This window comes from Salmo trutta, chromosome 10 (assembly GCF_901001165.1).
Source record: "Salmo trutta chromosome 10, fSalTru1.1, whole genome shotgun sequence".
Classification (NCBI taxonomy): Eukaryota; Metazoa; Chordata; class Actinopteri; order Salmoniformes; family Salmonidae; genus Salmo; species Salmo trutta.
The window spans coordinates 5,794,695-5,811,199 of NC_042966.1; the positions used below are offsets into that span (position 1 = coordinate 5,794,695).

Sequence of the window (16,505 nt, forward strand, 5' to 3'; positions counted from 1 at the left end):
TATATTTCCAAAAAAAAGACTCATATACAGTATTTGTTTATCAACATCTTTATGTTTTCGTTAATAAAATAATGATAAATGCAGATGTTTATTTCAACTACATCTCAACTACATTTTAGTTGCACTTCCCCCCAGCTCCACACCCACGGGTAAAACCTTGCTGAGATCATCAATGTATTTGTTGCATTGTTGTATCGTCAGTTTCTCACGCCTAAACATCTTGATGGCACCAGTTCACCTTTGCTTGTGCGGTTGGCAGCATTACGGATTCATGTTTTCAGTTGATGCCAAACAAGTTAGATTGGGTTTAAATCAGGAGACCTACATCTAAAGATGAAAAACATATTTTTAGATATAATGTAGGTCTACTGTAGGCGAGGTGAGTCTCACTAGTGTTGAGTAATGTGCTGTTGTAGGTTTACTTACTCTGCTGGAGTCTTGACCCAGTTTATGCCCTTATTTGTAATGCAAACCCAGGCGGCAGTGTGTTTTGGGTCATTGCCTGCATTTGAGGGAGATCGCTCATCATCATAGATATAGTATGTGCTACAGCATAATCAGAGTGAGGACGTGGGAGGTCTGCTGTATACTTATGGCCTATTGTAACCTGGAGTCACACCTTTCCAGTCCTCCCTCACCCCACCCTAAACTCTGCCCTTAGCACAGTTACCATTAAAAAATGATATATTTATCTCCGAATTTTTCCATTGAGACCAAAGAGAACAGACGGAATGGACATACTTTTCAGCAAGCCATCTTCTTTCTATGGTGCTACACATTCCAGAGCTACAGGCGATACGGAGATTCAGGTGGAGAATGACGCGTTGAAGAGGGCGAGGAACGAGATGGAGTCACAATCCATGTCAGGTACACCTGTGAGCTCTGGAACTCCACCTCCGACAGGCGGAGGCAACAATCGAACATCTCTGGAGAGACCTGAAAATAGCTGTGCAGCAACGCTCCCCATCCAACGTGACAGAGGTCGAGAGGATCTGCAGAGAAGAATGGGAGAAACTCCCCAAATACAGGTGTGCCAAGCTTTTAGCCTCGTACCCAAGAAGACTCGAGGCTGTAATCGTTGCCAAAGCTGCTTCAAGAAAGTACTGAGTAAAAGGTCTGAATAGTCTGTAAATGTGATATTTCAGTTTTACATTTTTATTTTCTTAGCAACATTTTTTTTAAACCAGTTTTTGCTTTGTCATTATGCAGTATTGTACATAGATTTGAATAAGGCTGTAACCTAACAAAATGTGGGAAAATTCAAGGGGTCTGAATACTTTCCGAAGGCAGTGTATACCATGTCAGCTCACATTATTGAATTGAGTTGTGTTGTTGCATTGAATTAAATGGATTGACTACTCACATCATGTGTTATGTCATACCAATGACGATGTTAAGCCTGTTTTATGACTGAGGGTTCAACTAAAGAGCTACCAAGACTAAAAAAAAACCTACACTACCTAATAACGATATAATAGTATTTAGCCAGAACTGTGGTGCTGTTATTACATGTTTTTATTGTACAAAATACATACAGGACAATGACAAGACAACCATAAAGAACTCAGGACAGTGTACATGACTCCCAACATAACATACACATAGATGATACAGCACAATAAATAGGGAACACCTTGGAGTGATATAAATCAATAATAAATAAAGTAGAAGAAGAACACTGTTGATTCATTGGAGTCCCCAGTCAGTTGTGTAACCTTCAGTTGCATCTCCAGTTAGTAGTGTGCAGAGTTGCTGTAGGTACTCACATAGATAGTGTGACCAGGGGACCCTGAGATGCTGGAGCCAGGTCTTGAGCAGATACTCTCAGACGAGGACCTGGTAGGCTGCGGGCGAAAGAGAGACTGTGTCAGCCACTAACGACTAACTTTCCCATAATGGCACGGTCCCCACAATGACATAGTTGCACATTTGCACACAGAAGGAGCGTCCATGGTGACGATGTCCAGTGCCTTCAGAAAGTATTCAGACCCCTTGACTTTTTCCACATTTTGTTACGTTACAGCCTTATTCTAAAATGGTTTAAATAAATCAATTTCCTCAGCAATCTACGCACAATACCACATAATGAAAAAGTGAAAACAGGTTTTTAGAAGTTTTTGCAAATGTATACCATTTAAAAATAATAATAATAATAATAATAATAATAATAATAATAAATATATATATATATATATATATATATATACACACACACACCTTATTTCCATAAGTATTCAGACCCTTTACTATGAGACTCAAAACTGAGCTCAGGTACATCTTGTTTCCATTGATCATCCTTCAGATGTTTCTACAACTTCATTGGCGTCCACCTGTGGTAAATTCAATTGATTGGACATGATTTGAAAAGGCACACGCCTATCTATATAAGGTCCCTCAGCTGACAGTGCATGTCAGAGCAAAAACCAAGCCGTGAGGTCGAAGGAATTGTCCATAGGGCTCCGAGACAGGATTGGGTCGAGGCACAGATCTGGGGAAGGGTACCAAAAAATGTCTGCAGCATTGAAGGTCCCCAAGAACACAGTGGACTCCATCATTCTTAAATGGAAGAAGTTTGTAACCACCAAGACTCTACCTAGAACTGGCCAACCGGCCAAACTGAGCAATGTGGGAGAAGGGCCTTGGTCAGGGAGGTGACCAAGAACCCCATGGTCACTCTGAAAGAGCTCTAGAGTTCCTCTGTGGAGATGGGAGAACCTTCCAGAAGGACAACCATCTCTGCACTCCACCAATCAGGCCTTTATTGTAGAGTGGCCAGACAGAAGCCACTCCTCAATAAAAGGCACGACAGCCCGCTTGGAGTTTGCCAAAAGGCACCTAAAGACTCTCAGACCATGAGAAACAAGATTCTCTGGTCTGATGAAACCAAGATTGAACTCTTTGGCCTGAATGCAAAGCGTCACATCTGGAGGAAACCTGGCACCATCCCTATGGTGAAGCATGGTGGTGGCAGCATCATGCTGTGGGGATGTTTTTCTGTGGCAGGGCATGGGAGACTAGTCAGGATCGAGGCAGAGATGAACGAAACAAAATACAGAGAGATCCTTGATGAAAACCTGCTCCAGAGTGCTCAGGACCTCAGACTGGGATGAAGGTTCAACTTCCAACAGGACACCGACCCTAAGCAAACAGCCAAGACAAAGCAGGAGTGGCTTTGGGACAAGTCTCTGAATGTCCTTGAGTGGCCCAGCCAGAGCCCCGACTTGAACCCAATCTAACATCTCTGGAGAGATCTGAAAATAGCTGTGCAGCAGCGCTCCCCATCCAACCTGAAATAGCTTGAGAGGATCTGCAGAAAAGAATGGGAGATACTCCCCAAATACAGGTGTGCCAATCTTGTAGCGTCATACCCAAGAAGACTCGAGGCTGTAATTGCTGCCAAAGGTGCTTTAACAAAGTACTGAGTAAAGGGTCTGAATACTTGTGTATATGTGATATTTCAGTTCTATAAGCCAGTTTTTGCTTTGTCATTATGAAGTATTATGTGTAGATTGATGAGGGGCAAAAAACAATAATACATTTTTGAATAAGGCTGTAACCTAACAAAATGTGGAAAAAGTCAAGGTCTGAATACTTTCCGAAGGCACTGAACAAAAATAGTTACAGTTCATATAAGGAAATCAGTCAATTGAAAACAAATATTTGGCCCTAATCTATGGATTTTACATGACTGGGCAGGGCGCAACCATGGGTGGGCCTGGGAGGGCATAGGCCCACCCACTGGTGAGCCAGGCCCAGCCATTCAGAATTTGTTTTAATCCACAAAAGGGCTTTATTTTTATTACAGCCAGAAGGTCCTGGGCTGGCTGGTTACATGTGGTTGTGAGGTGGGTTGGAAGTACTGCCACATTCTCTAAAATTATGTTGGAGGCATCTTATGGTAGAGGAATTAACATACAATTATCTGGCAACAGCTCTGATGGATATTCCTGTAGTCTGCATGCCAATTGCACACTCCCTCAAAACTTGAGACATCTGTGGCATTGTGTTGTGTGACAAAACTGCACATTTTAGAGAGGCCTTTTATTGTCCCCAGCAGAAGGTGCACCTGTGTAATGATCATGCTGTTTAATCAGCTTCTTGATATGCCACACCTGTTAGGTAGATTGATTATCTTGGCAAAAGAGAAATGCTCACTAGCAGGTATTTAAACAAATTTGTGCACCAAATTTGAGAGAAATAAGCTTTTGTGCGTATGGAACATTTCTGGGATCTTTTATTTCAGCTCATGAAACATGGGACCAACACTTTACATGTTGCGCTTAATTTTTGTTTCGTTTAAATGAGTGTGACAGGAATTGGAGCGCATTCAAACATTTGTGCCCAACACACAAACAAACATCAGCCTTTTCCTTTCCCCAAATGCCCTCTTTCCCTTTAATCCCTTTAAGAAGGACATCTTAAAGATATCTTCTTAAAAGTATCTGTTAACAGTTTGTAAATGCCTTTCAAATTAGGTCATTTTTCAGGTGCAACCAGACCTTTCAGAAATGGCCCTTTGTTTTGACTTTGAATAGCTTGATTAGTTAGTCTAGCCTAACATTCCACTCCTTGCCACTCCTTGTAATTGCTTGTCAGACTGGACTTTTGGAAATCTCAACGTTCAATATGCAGCCGGATAAACGGCACAGTTGTTGATTGGTAGTTGGAAACAACATTAATATTTTCCATGATAATGTTATGGAACATGCGCTGCGTGCAAATTTGGTGCAATATTGAATTAGAATTTTAAGAACAACAGCAAACAATACCGTTACAACCTGTTGCGGTAATTTCCTTCTGAGAAGGCAGTGTCAATGCAAGATTACCACTTTTAAGAAGATAGCATTAAGATGTCCAACACACAGCCATATACAGAAGAAACTCAACCACTACACTTTTGCAGGAACTGTTCTCACCCCTAAGGGCAAAAACAGTGAGTCAGTCCTTCAGGTTTCTATTTCTGTGTTGTGAATGAACCATTACCTGTCGGTGTAGGCTTTTACCTTGGATACTCAAGCAAATACAAATTACACTGCAAATCCTCTACTTGCTTTTTGTGTAAAGCAGTGCATAGCACATGTACTGTAGGAGCTAAAAGGCTGCAAACATCTGGCCTGCTTAGAGTCTTGCAGCTGTGTTTGGTATAAAAAAATAACAAGAGGGGATGGCCTTAATCTGGGCCGCTGCGGCGTTTTAGGATGAGAACCCTAAAAGAGAGGACAATCCGTAACTAGTGCTGAGTGTCTACTGTGGTTTGAGGTTTTGGTTCGATTATGAAAAAATAATTATGATTTTCGATTTTGGTTTTGAATTTAAATGCACTATGCATTATGAGGATTGAATGCTGTAACAACACAGAATAAAACAATTAATAAAAGTTCCACAATGGTAGTGACTCTGCTTATCACTTATTAACCATAATTTAATAAAATTACTTTACTATAACAACATATTTCAGTTGTGTATATTATATTTATTTAATTTAACTTTATTATTTTATTCCAAGTCATTATCTCATCTCTATAGAGCTGCTGCCTATACTGTGTGACAAAATAACTATTTTAGTAGTTCTTCCAAGTAAATAAGGGATACTTTTATGACTGCTGAACACAAATACCTAATGAAGCAACTGCTCTCTCTCTATGTAGCTATCCCCTCTTGATTACTCATTTTAAACCACCAGATGCTGTTTTCCATTGTGCCCTTAGGTTAATTACTGTTGGTGGTCATAGAACTCACCATTGTGTTTTGTATCAAAAAGTTTGTTTGCCTCCTTGTATGCAAAGAGAGAGCAGCATTTTCTTGTGTTTATCTACAAAGCACTCATGCAGAAACCTATGTGCCTATAATCAACAATTCAATTTAGACTAACAAATGACCAAACCTGGTCTCAGGCTTGGATAACACTGGAGGCCCCTTCGTTCTCCACAGAGTTGGGCAAAGCTTCTTTTGTTTTTTGTGCCCTTTATGTGGAACAACTTCCAGAGCTCTCTGAAATGAGATGTTCTGGTCCCCCTTAGTCAGTTCAGAGTCATGATCAGAGACTTCTATCACCTTCCAGAGCTCTCTGAAACGAGATGTTCTGGTCCCCCTTAGTCAGTTCAGAGTAATGATCAGAGACTTCTATCACCTTCCAGAGCTCTGAAATGAGGTGTTCTGGTCCCCCTTAGTCAGTTCAGAGTAATGATCAGAGACTTCCAGCACCTTCCAGAGCTCTGAAATGAGATGTTCTGGTCCCCCTTAGTCAGTTCAGAGTAATGATCAGAGACCTATATTGATAAATGTGTCTGTTTTTCATAATGTTTTGTAAATTGTATGTTTGATGTATTTAAACAGGGCTCATCTGTAAAATAGGCCCTACTCTCAGTATGACCTGTCAAAATATAGGTTAAATAAATAACAATTATTCTGTCTCTTATATAGCAGGCGTAAAAGACCGTACAAGGAGCCGCACAATGGATTATGGTCATTGTAGTTAATTATCACATTTTCTGCGATAAACTATATAGAATATTGGCCTGTTGGAAACTACTACTCCCATGCATGAACTGAATGAAATGGAATTCAAATAATTGGACCAATGTTGATCAATTAGTTGTTTAAAAACCAAAAAATAACCGTAATTTCAGTTAATCGCTCAGCACTATCCGTAACACACTTTTTATTTTTTGGAATTGACCAGCCAAACCACCTTTCTTAACACTCACTTAACCTGGAAGCAAAACGCACCAATGTGTCAGAGGAAACACTGTTCAACTGAAAACCGAGGTCAGCCTGCAGGCGCCCGGCCTGCCACAAGGAGTCGCTAGAGTGCGATGAGCCAAGTAAAGCCCCGGCCAAACCCTCCCCTAACCCGAACGATGCTAGGCCACTTGTGCGCCGCCCTATGGGACACTCAGTCACGAACCCCAGACTGTAGTTACGCCGTAAAACTGCAAATCAAATCAAATTGTATTGGTCACATACACGTGTTTAGCAGATGTTATTGCGGGTGTAGTGAAATTCTTGTGTTTCTAGCTCCAACAGTGCAGTAATATCTAACAAGTAATATCACAACACACAATATACACATCTAAAGTAAAGGAATGGAATTAAGAATATATAAATGTCGGAGCGGCATACACTAAGATACAGTAGAATAGAATACAGTATATACATATGAGATGAGAAATGCTAAATATGTAAACATTATTAAAGTGACTAGTGTTCCTTTATTAAAGTGGCCAGTGATTTCAAGTCTATGTACATGTATATGGGGCAGCAGCCTCTAAGGTGCTACTGATGGCTATTTAACAGTCTAATGGCCTTGAGAAATAAGCTGTTTTCAGTCTCAAGGGGTCCCAGTTTTGATGCACCGGTACTGACCTTGCCTTCTGGATGATAGCAGGGTGAACAGGCAGTGGTTCGGGTGGTTGTTGTACTTAATGATCTTTTTGGCCTTTCTGTGTCCTGGAGGGAAGGTAGTTTGCACCCGGTGATGCGTTGGGCAGACTGCACCACCCTCTGGAGAGCCTTGCGGTTGCGGGTGGTGTGGTTGCCATACTAGGCGGTGATACAGCCTGACAGGATGCTCTTAATTGTGCATCTGTAAAAGTTTGTGAAGGTTTTAGGTGCCAAGACAAAATTCTTCAGCCTCCTGAGGTCGAAGAGGCATCATTGTGCCTTCTTCACTACACTGTCTGTGTGGGTGAACCATTTCAGTTTGTCAGCGATATGTACGCTGAGGAACTTGAAGCTTTCCACCTTTCCACTGGGGTCCCGTCGATGTGAATAGGGGGGTGCTCCCTCTGCTGTTTCCTGAAGTCCACGATCAGCTCCTTTGTTTTGTTTATGTTGAGTTGGAGGTTGTTTTCCTGGCACCACATTCCCAGGGCCCTGACCTCCTCCCTGTAGGCTGTTTCGTCATTGTTGTTAATCAGACCTATTACTGTTGTATCATCTGCAAACTTGATGATTGAGTTGGAGGTGTGCATGGCCACGCAGTCATGTGTGAACAGGGAGTACAGGAGGGGGCTGAGCACTCACCCTTGTGGGGCCCCAGTGTTGAGGATCAGCGAAGTGGAGATGTTGTTTCCTGGCGGCCCGTCAGGAAGTCCAGGACCCAATTGCACAGGGCGGGGTTGAGACCCAGAGCCTCAAGCTTATTGATGAGCTTGGAGGGTACTATGGTGTTGAATGCTGAGCTATAGTCAATGAACAGCATTCTTACATAGGTATTCCTGTTGTCCAGATGGCATAGGGCAGTGTGCAGTGTGATGGCGATTGCATCATCTGTGGACCAATTGAGGCGGTAAGCAAATTGAACTGGGTCTAGGGTGACAGGTAAGGTGGAGGTGATATGATCCTTGACTAGTCTCTCAAAGCACTTCATGATGACAGAAGTGAGTGCTACGGGGCGATAGTCATTTAGTTCAGCTACCTTTGCAATCTTGGGTACAGGAACAATGGTGGCCATCTTGAAGCATGTGGGGACAGCAGACTGGGATAGGGAGAGATTGAATATGTCCGTAAACACACACGCATGCTCTAAGGATGTGGGTAGGGATGGCGTCTTGGCTGGCAGCCTAGCGAGGGTTAACACTTTTAAATGTCTTACTCACATCGACCGCAGAGAAGGAAAGCTCACAGTCCTTGGTAGCGGGCCGCGTCGGTGGCACTGTGTTATCCTCAAAGTGGGCAAAGAATGTGTTTAGCTTGTCTTGAAGCAAGACGTCGGTGTCCGCGACATGGCTGGTTTTGCTTTTGTAATCCGTGATTGTATGTAGACCCTGCCACATACGTCTCATGTCTGAGCTGTTGATTTGTGACTCCACTTTGTCTCGATACTGATGTTTTGCCTGTCTGATTGCCTTGCGGAGGGAATGCCTACTCTGTTCGTATTCTGCCATATTCCCAATCACCTTGCCACGGTTAAATGCGGTGGTTCGTGCTTTCAGTTTTGCGCGAATGCTGCCATCTATCCACGGGTTCTGGTTAGGGTAGGCTTTAATAGTCACAGTGGGTACAACATCATCTATACCCTTCTTGATAAGCTCGATAACCGTCTCAGTGTTCACGTCAATATTATTCTCCGAAGCTACCGGGGACATATCCCAGTCCGCGTGATCAAAACATTCCTGAAGCATGGTTTCCGATTGGTCAGACCTGCGTTGAATAGTCCTTAGCATGGGTACTTCCTATAGGAAGAGAGGAGCAAAATGGAGCCGTGCTCAGATTTGCCGAAAGGAGGGCAGGGGAAGGCCTTGAATTCATCTCGGCAGTTGGAGTAACAATGTTCCAGTGTTTTTCCAGCGCGAGTGCTACAGTCGATATGATAAAATTTAGGTAGCCTTTTTCTCAAATTTGCTTTGTTAAAATCCCCAGCTAGAATAAATGTGGCCTCAGGATATATGGTTTCCAGTTTGCATAAAGTCCAGTGAAGTTCCTTGACGGCCGTCATGGTATCGGCTTGAGGGGGGATATACACGGCTGTGACAATAACCGAAGAGAATTCTCTTGGGAAGTAATACCGTCTGCATTTGATTGTGAGGTATTCTAGGTCAGGTGAACAAAAGGACTTGAGTTCCTATATATTATTACAATTACACCATGAGTTGTTAATCATGAAACATACACCCCGCCCTTCTTCCCGGAGAGATGTTTATTCCTGTCAGTGCGATGGACTGATAAAACAGATGGCTGGATCGACTCCCTGATGTCTCTCTGGAAAGAAACCCTTGCCCTGATCTCATCAACTTTGTTATCTAGGGACTGAACATGAGCGAGTTATATACTTGGAAGCAGTGGGTGGTGTGTGCGCCTCCTAAGTCTGACTTGAAGACCACTCCAAATTGCTCTTCTCCGGCGGCGTTGTTTTGGGTCTGCCTCTGGAATCAGTTCAAATGCCCTGGGTGGTGCGAACAAAGGTTCCGCTTCGTGAAAATCGTAGTGCTGGTCGTAGTGCTTGTAAGTTGACGCTGCTCTGATATCCAATAGTTCTTCCCGTGTGTGTGTGTGTGTGTGTGTGTGTGTGTGTGTGTGTGTGTGTGTGTGTGTGTGTGTGTGTGTGTGTGTGTGTGTGTGTGTGTGTGTGTGTGTGTGTATATGTATGTAATAACAGATAAGATTTTCTGGGCTAACAACGTAAGAAATAATACATAAAAAAATATACTTCAAAGTTTACAAAGAGCTAGAAGTGAGGCAGCCCTCTCTGTCGGCGCCATCCTCTCAGACAGTATATCCTGAGTGAGCCATGTTTCTGTGAAACAGAGTATGTTACAATCCCTGATGTCTCTCTGGAAGGAAATCGTCACCCTGAGCTCGTCAACTTTATTATCTAGATACTGAACTTTAGCGAGTAATATACTCGGAAGCAATGGGTAGTGTGCGCGCCTCCTGAGTCGTACTAAAAGTCCACTCTGAATACCTCTTCTCCGCCGGCGGTGTTTTGGATCAGCCTCTGGAATCAGTTCAATTGCCCTGCGGGGTACAAACAAAAATCCGATTCGGGAAAGTCGTATTCCTGGTTGTAATGCTGGGGAGTTACCGCAGCTCTGATATCCAAAAGTTCTTCCCGGATGTTTGTAATAACACAAAAGAATTCTGGGCAAATAATGTAAGAAATAACACAGAAAAAAAATACTGCAAAGTTGCCTAGGAGCTAGAAGCACAGCCATGATGTTCTATATATATATGTCATGGCCATAGCAAACTCTCTGTAACACCCATAATGTTCTCTGTCATAACCATAGCAAACTCTCTGCCACACCCATAATGTTCTCTGTCATAACCATAGCAAACTCTCTGTAACAAGCATAGTGTTCTCTGTCATAACCATAGCAAACTCTCTGCCACACCCATAATGTTCTCTGTCATAACCATAGCAAACTCTCTGCCACACCCATAATGTTCTCTGTCATAACCATAGCAAACTCTGCCACACCCATAATATTCTCTGTCATAACCATAGCAAACTCTCTGTAACACCCATAATGTTCTCTGCATAACCATAGCAAACTCTGCCACACCCATAATGTTCTCTGTCATAACCATAGCAAACTCTCTGCCACACCCATACTGCTCTCTATCAAAACCATAGCAGACTCTTCCACACCCATAATGTTCTCTGTCATACCCATAGCAAACTCTCTGCCACACCCATAATGTTCTCTGTCATAACCATAGCAAACTCTCTGTAACACCCATAATGCTCTCTGTCATAACCATAGCAAACTCTGTAACACCCATAATGTTCTCTGTCATAACCATAGCAAACTCTCTGCCACACCCATAATGTTCTCTGTCATAACCATAGCAAACTCTCTGTAACACCCATAATGATCTCTGTCATAACCATAGCAAACTCTCTGTAACACCCATAATGTTCTCTGTCATAACCATAGCAAACTCTCTGTAACACCCATAATGTTCTCTGTCATAACCATAGCAAACTCTCTGCCACACCCATAATGTTCTCTGTCATAACCATAGCAAACTCTCTGTAACACCCATAATGCTCACTGTCATAACCATAGCAAACTCTCTGTAACAACCATAATTTTCTCTGTCACCCATAGCAAACTCTGCCACACCCATAATGTTCTCTGTCATAACCATAGCTAACTCTCTGCCACACCCATAATGTTCTCTGTCATTACCATAGCAAACTCTCTGTAACACGCATAATGTTCTCTGTCATAACCATAGCAAACTCTCTGCAAAACCCATAATGTTCTCTGTCATAACCATAGCAAACTCTGTAACACCCATAATGTTCTCTGTCATAACCATAGCAAACTCTCTGTAACACCCATAATGTTCTCTTTCATAACCATAGCAAACTCTCTGCCACACCCATAATGTTCTCTGTCATAACCATAGCAAACTCTCTGCCACACCCATGACATTCTCTGTCATACCCATAACACTCTCCATTTCGTTCTCCCAAACTACAGCTGAAGTCATCCAAATGAACAGATAACTAAATTGTAATTATCATAAGACTTTTATGATCACATTTACCAGCATATTTGCTTATAAATGATTTGTGAAACATGAAGGCCTTTTAATTAAAGGGTTTATGAACTTTTGCCGAATGTCAACTTCACTATCATGAAACAAACTGTTGTCTTGATTCCAAACAGTCTCGACATGATAAGTGAACAAGAGAATTCAAGCTGGCAGTATGTTCGATGGAGTTGATCAATTTTACCCTGTATTTCTCTTCAGCTCTGCTATTGTTCTTACAGTCTGGATGCCATACTGTAGATCCTGTGGAGAGAGAAGAAGAGCTCAGAAGAGCCTAAATGTGTAGCCGACCTGAGTTCAAATACTATTTGCTTTCGATTAAATACTTTTGCTGTGCTTGATTAAGCTTGCATGGCGCAATTACACCAAAGTGCAAACTCTGCCAATCAGGCACTCCAGGCAGGCTCAGTCAAGAGCTCAAAGTATTAGAAAGAAAATAAATACTAGTTGAACCCAGGTCTGGATGCATAGCTACATCTGAAGGCATGCATCTGTAAATCTTGACTTCCTTGATTTTTCATCCCTGATTTCCTCCTTTTCCATTCATGCTTTTACAAAAAACAACACTGCACATATCCACACAGTGCATACAACAACTTTCTAAATCACCTTGACTCAGTGCATGACTAAGTGAAAAATCCACTGAAGTGGAGGTTAGTATTCTCCCCTGTGAGAACATACACAAACGTTTACAGTACTTGAAATTCCACCAGATGTACTTGCCCTGGAAACCCACCTTGCAGGTACATTTCCTCTCCTTCTGTGAACATGTGGTTGCATCTGCTGCACCTTGCACAACTGGGATGGTAGTGCTTGTCACCTGCCTGGAGAAAGGGGTCAAACGTCACACAGTAGCATGCACTGTAAACCGCAATGTGCTGTCAATACTCAAAACTTTTGAGGAAACCCCTTTCACTTAACAGATTTGAGTATAGTTACTTAAAAGGATATTGTAGTTATTACACAAACCGATAGAGTCACTGTGACCCTGTAAGGGGTCCAGATTTGAGTTGTATCAGGTTGAAAAGGTTGAGTAATGCCCCCACTAAGCCACACCTCCAATGTCATTTCCCAGTGTGCCTTGCTTTTTCGAGTCAATTGTGGAGTTACCAACCCATGACTGTATTTGTTAGTGACAGAGGTTTCCTTGTTGAATTTGTTCATTTTCATTCCAGTGGCTTTTACCATGTGAGTTCCTAGGCAATGTTATCATTATAATTAAACTCTTCATGACAATACATAGCTTGGAGACCTTCTGCTGAGGCCTAGCTTTAATCTAATACAATGGTTTACAGACCACATCCACATCAGGCTTTGAAGTAGGGTTGCAGAATTTCCAGATAGAAAAAAAATCATGATAGAAGGATTTCCAGAAAACCTAGGAAATTTAACAGAATTTCTCAACTCTACCTGGAAGTCAGATTTTTCTGCCTAGCAAAGTGATGTCTAATTTCTTTTGGAATCCAGCCAGGGTTAGGATAGCCAACATTTGAACATTTTATTCACCCACAACATACATTCATAATAACTGCCATGGTCTGAAACTGTGTGTGGAGACTACCTAATACATTTAAAACGGAACAACCATTTCAGTGACGGGTACAACAAATCTAACTAAATGATTGGATTAGTTAAAAAAAAGTAATTTATCTTTGTAAGATGAATCAATCACTCAATGTACATGCGAAAACACAGACAATTAAAAACAATTCCCCAAAAATCTGCCTGCTAGTAGAGCATGTTGGGAAAAAAGTCAAAAGATCAAATCACCCTCTAGTGGCCTCATGGGTGGAATGTTATTAATATTTTTTAATCATTTCTTAATTAATAAACATGAAACATAAATCCAGTTTTGTTATATTTCAGTCTTCTGTGATGTACATAAAGTGTAATATTTGGATACAAACTGAAAATAGAATGCATTTGAACTCTATCTGACATGGGACAGGTGTTTTATTTAAAGACATGAACCATGTGTGGGAGGTGTATACTGTTGTTTCAAATTAGATTTGTTTAAGACTATCAAGAAACATTCTCTGTGACCCTGATTTAACCCACTGCAGTAACATTTTAAAGAGCCACTGCACCTAAAAAGCAACGAATCCCTTTGAAAACAGCCTACGTGGCATTGATATGAGTCAGAAACATTCATTATAGTGTCAAAATTGACCACAAATTGGAAATAGGATCATTTCGGTCATAAAGTCTAAAATGGAGCTTGAAACCTCAACAATGAGGGCTCCTGAGGGGCGCAGCAGTCTAAGGCACTGCATTTCAGTGCTAGAGGCATAATTACAGACCCTGGTTCGAATCCAGGCTGAATCACATCCGGCAGTGATTGGGAGTCCCGTAGGGCGGCGTACAATTGGCCCAGCTTCGTCCGGGTTTGGCTGGGGTAGGCCGTCATTGTAAATTACAATTTGTTCAGAACTGACTTGCCTAGTTAAATGAGTAAATGAAGTTTGTGTTTGGATTACAATTATGTGAACAAATCATGCCCCCTTCTGCCAAGCAGTGGTGGTGAGTATAATGAGAGATACTGGAATATAATGGCCTTTCTGGTATAATTTAGCTAACGATGTTAGATAACGTTATTGCTGGTTATGTAGGTAGCGATCTTTCGATCAAGCTAGGCAGGCTAGCTAACGTTGGCTAGCTAATGTTAGCGTAGCTAGATACTTAGCTACCTCATTACAACTTAGTTAAGTCATAGGTCATCCAAGTTTATTGTGTATTGTCTAGATACTGCTGGTTATGTAACGTTATCATTTGATAATGCTTGCGTGGAAGGCTAGCTAGCTACAGGCTACAAATTGGATTTCCAAGTTAGTTCGTAAGTCATATAATTGTATTCTGTATTGTCTAGGGAACAACTAAATAATGAATGACGCTGTGGTGGTAGCTACAGTGCCTTCCGAAGGTATTCACACCCCTTGACTTTTTCCACATTCTGTTGTGTTACAGCCTGAATTTAAAATGTATTAAATTGAGGTGTTTAGTCACTGGCCTACACACAATATCCCATAATGTCAAAGTGGAATTATGTTTTTAGATTAATTAATTTTACAAATGTATTAAAAATGAAAAGCTGAAATATCCTGAGTTAATAAGTATTTAACCCCTTTTTTATGGCAAGCCTAAATAAGTTCAGGAGTAAAAATGTGCTTAAAACCTCTTGAGACTCTCATCCCGTTAGCGGGATCATTTTCCAGCGAAAAACTCCTAGCGACATTAGCATAACGAAATTCAATATTTTTTTTTTTTCAAATATAGGACTGTCTCATATCGTTTTATAGATACACCTCTCTTGAATCGACCCTCGTTGTCCGATTTCAAAAAGGTTTTACAGGAAAAGCACAATATTAGATTATGTTAGAGGAGTACATGGTAAAAGTAGCATCATATGAATTTTCCAACCAAGCACATGCATCACATATAACCAAAAAACAGCTAAATGCAGCACTAACCTTTTACAAACTTCATCAGATGACACACCTAGGACATCATGTTACACACAGCATGCAATCTTTTGTTCAATAAAGGTCATATTTCTATATAAAAACAGCATTTTACATCGGCACCTGACGTTGACTAACTATTTTCCCATAAAATGCGTCCCGGGAAAAAGTGCTACAATTTTAAAAATTACTATTCGAAAACAATTTTTTTTTTTATATTGTCAATCTAAGATTTATAGATGAATATCTCTTGAAAACACCCGTCATAACAGATTTTAAATTAACTTTACAGGGTAATCACACTTTGAGATAAAAGGGGATGCGATACTCAGAAAATGAGCTAGAAAGCCTAGCTCGTCGCCATCTTGGAACAATCACACATCACATCTGATCTTGTATAATATTGCCAATAATCCCTCACCTTTAGTTGTCTTCATCAGAAAGCACTTCCAGGAATCCCAGGTCCACGACAAATGTATTTTCGGTCGAAAAAGTCCATCCTTTATGTTCCATTAGCTTGCTGTTGTTAGCGCGTCCTAAGGCTGTAACCAAATGTTGATCCGTGCGCGGCACTTGGCTAACGAAAAATGACTATTTTCCCTCTGTTAGGTTCGTTCAAACATGTCAAGCGTTGTATAACATTAATCTTCAGGGCCTGTTTCAACAAGAGAGCCAATAAGATTCGAGTGGGACGATTTCATTGTGTTTCAAAACGTTTCCAAAGGTGGGGGCAGACACGGCCGCCGACGTCACAATGCTGATGGCCCTCCTACTGTGACCAATTGCCACATCGTCTCCTACACTGAGTTTCGACTGTAGAAGCCTCAAAACACTTTGTAAAGACTGGGGACATCTAGTGGATGCACTGGAAAGTGCTCAATTATCATTTTTTCACGTTGTGAATTACAGGGAAGGCTGTGAAGTCGAGTCCACAATTCAGAATCCCACTTCCTGGTTCAATCGGTCTCGGGGTTTTGACTGCCATACGAGTTCTGTTATACTCACAGACACCATTCAAACAGTTTTAGAAACTTTAGGGTG

The 16,505-nt window shown here is 41.5% G+C and overlaps 1 protein-coding gene across 1 annotated transcript in view; it reads right to left on the reverse strand.

The window, feature by feature from the left end:
* Positions 1 to 1,497: 1,497 nt before the first annotated feature.
* Positions 1,498 to 16,505, reverse strand: part of ablim1b (actin binding LIM protein 1b) — a 90,791-nt gene continuing 75,783 nt past the window's right edge. Inside the window, exons 7-9 of the mRNA XM_029764184.1 lie at positions 12,743 to 12,830; positions 12,191 to 12,249; positions 1,498 to 1,844 (exon numbers count right to left, since the gene is read on the reverse strand). Of these exons, the coding sequence (XP_029620044.1) occupies positions 1,734 to 1,844; positions 12,191 to 12,249; positions 12,743 to 12,830 (258 nt within the window). The 3' untranslated portion in view covers positions 1,498 to 1,733. The remainder of the gene's footprint in view (positions 1,845 to 12,190; positions 12,250 to 12,742; positions 12,831 to 16,505) is intronic.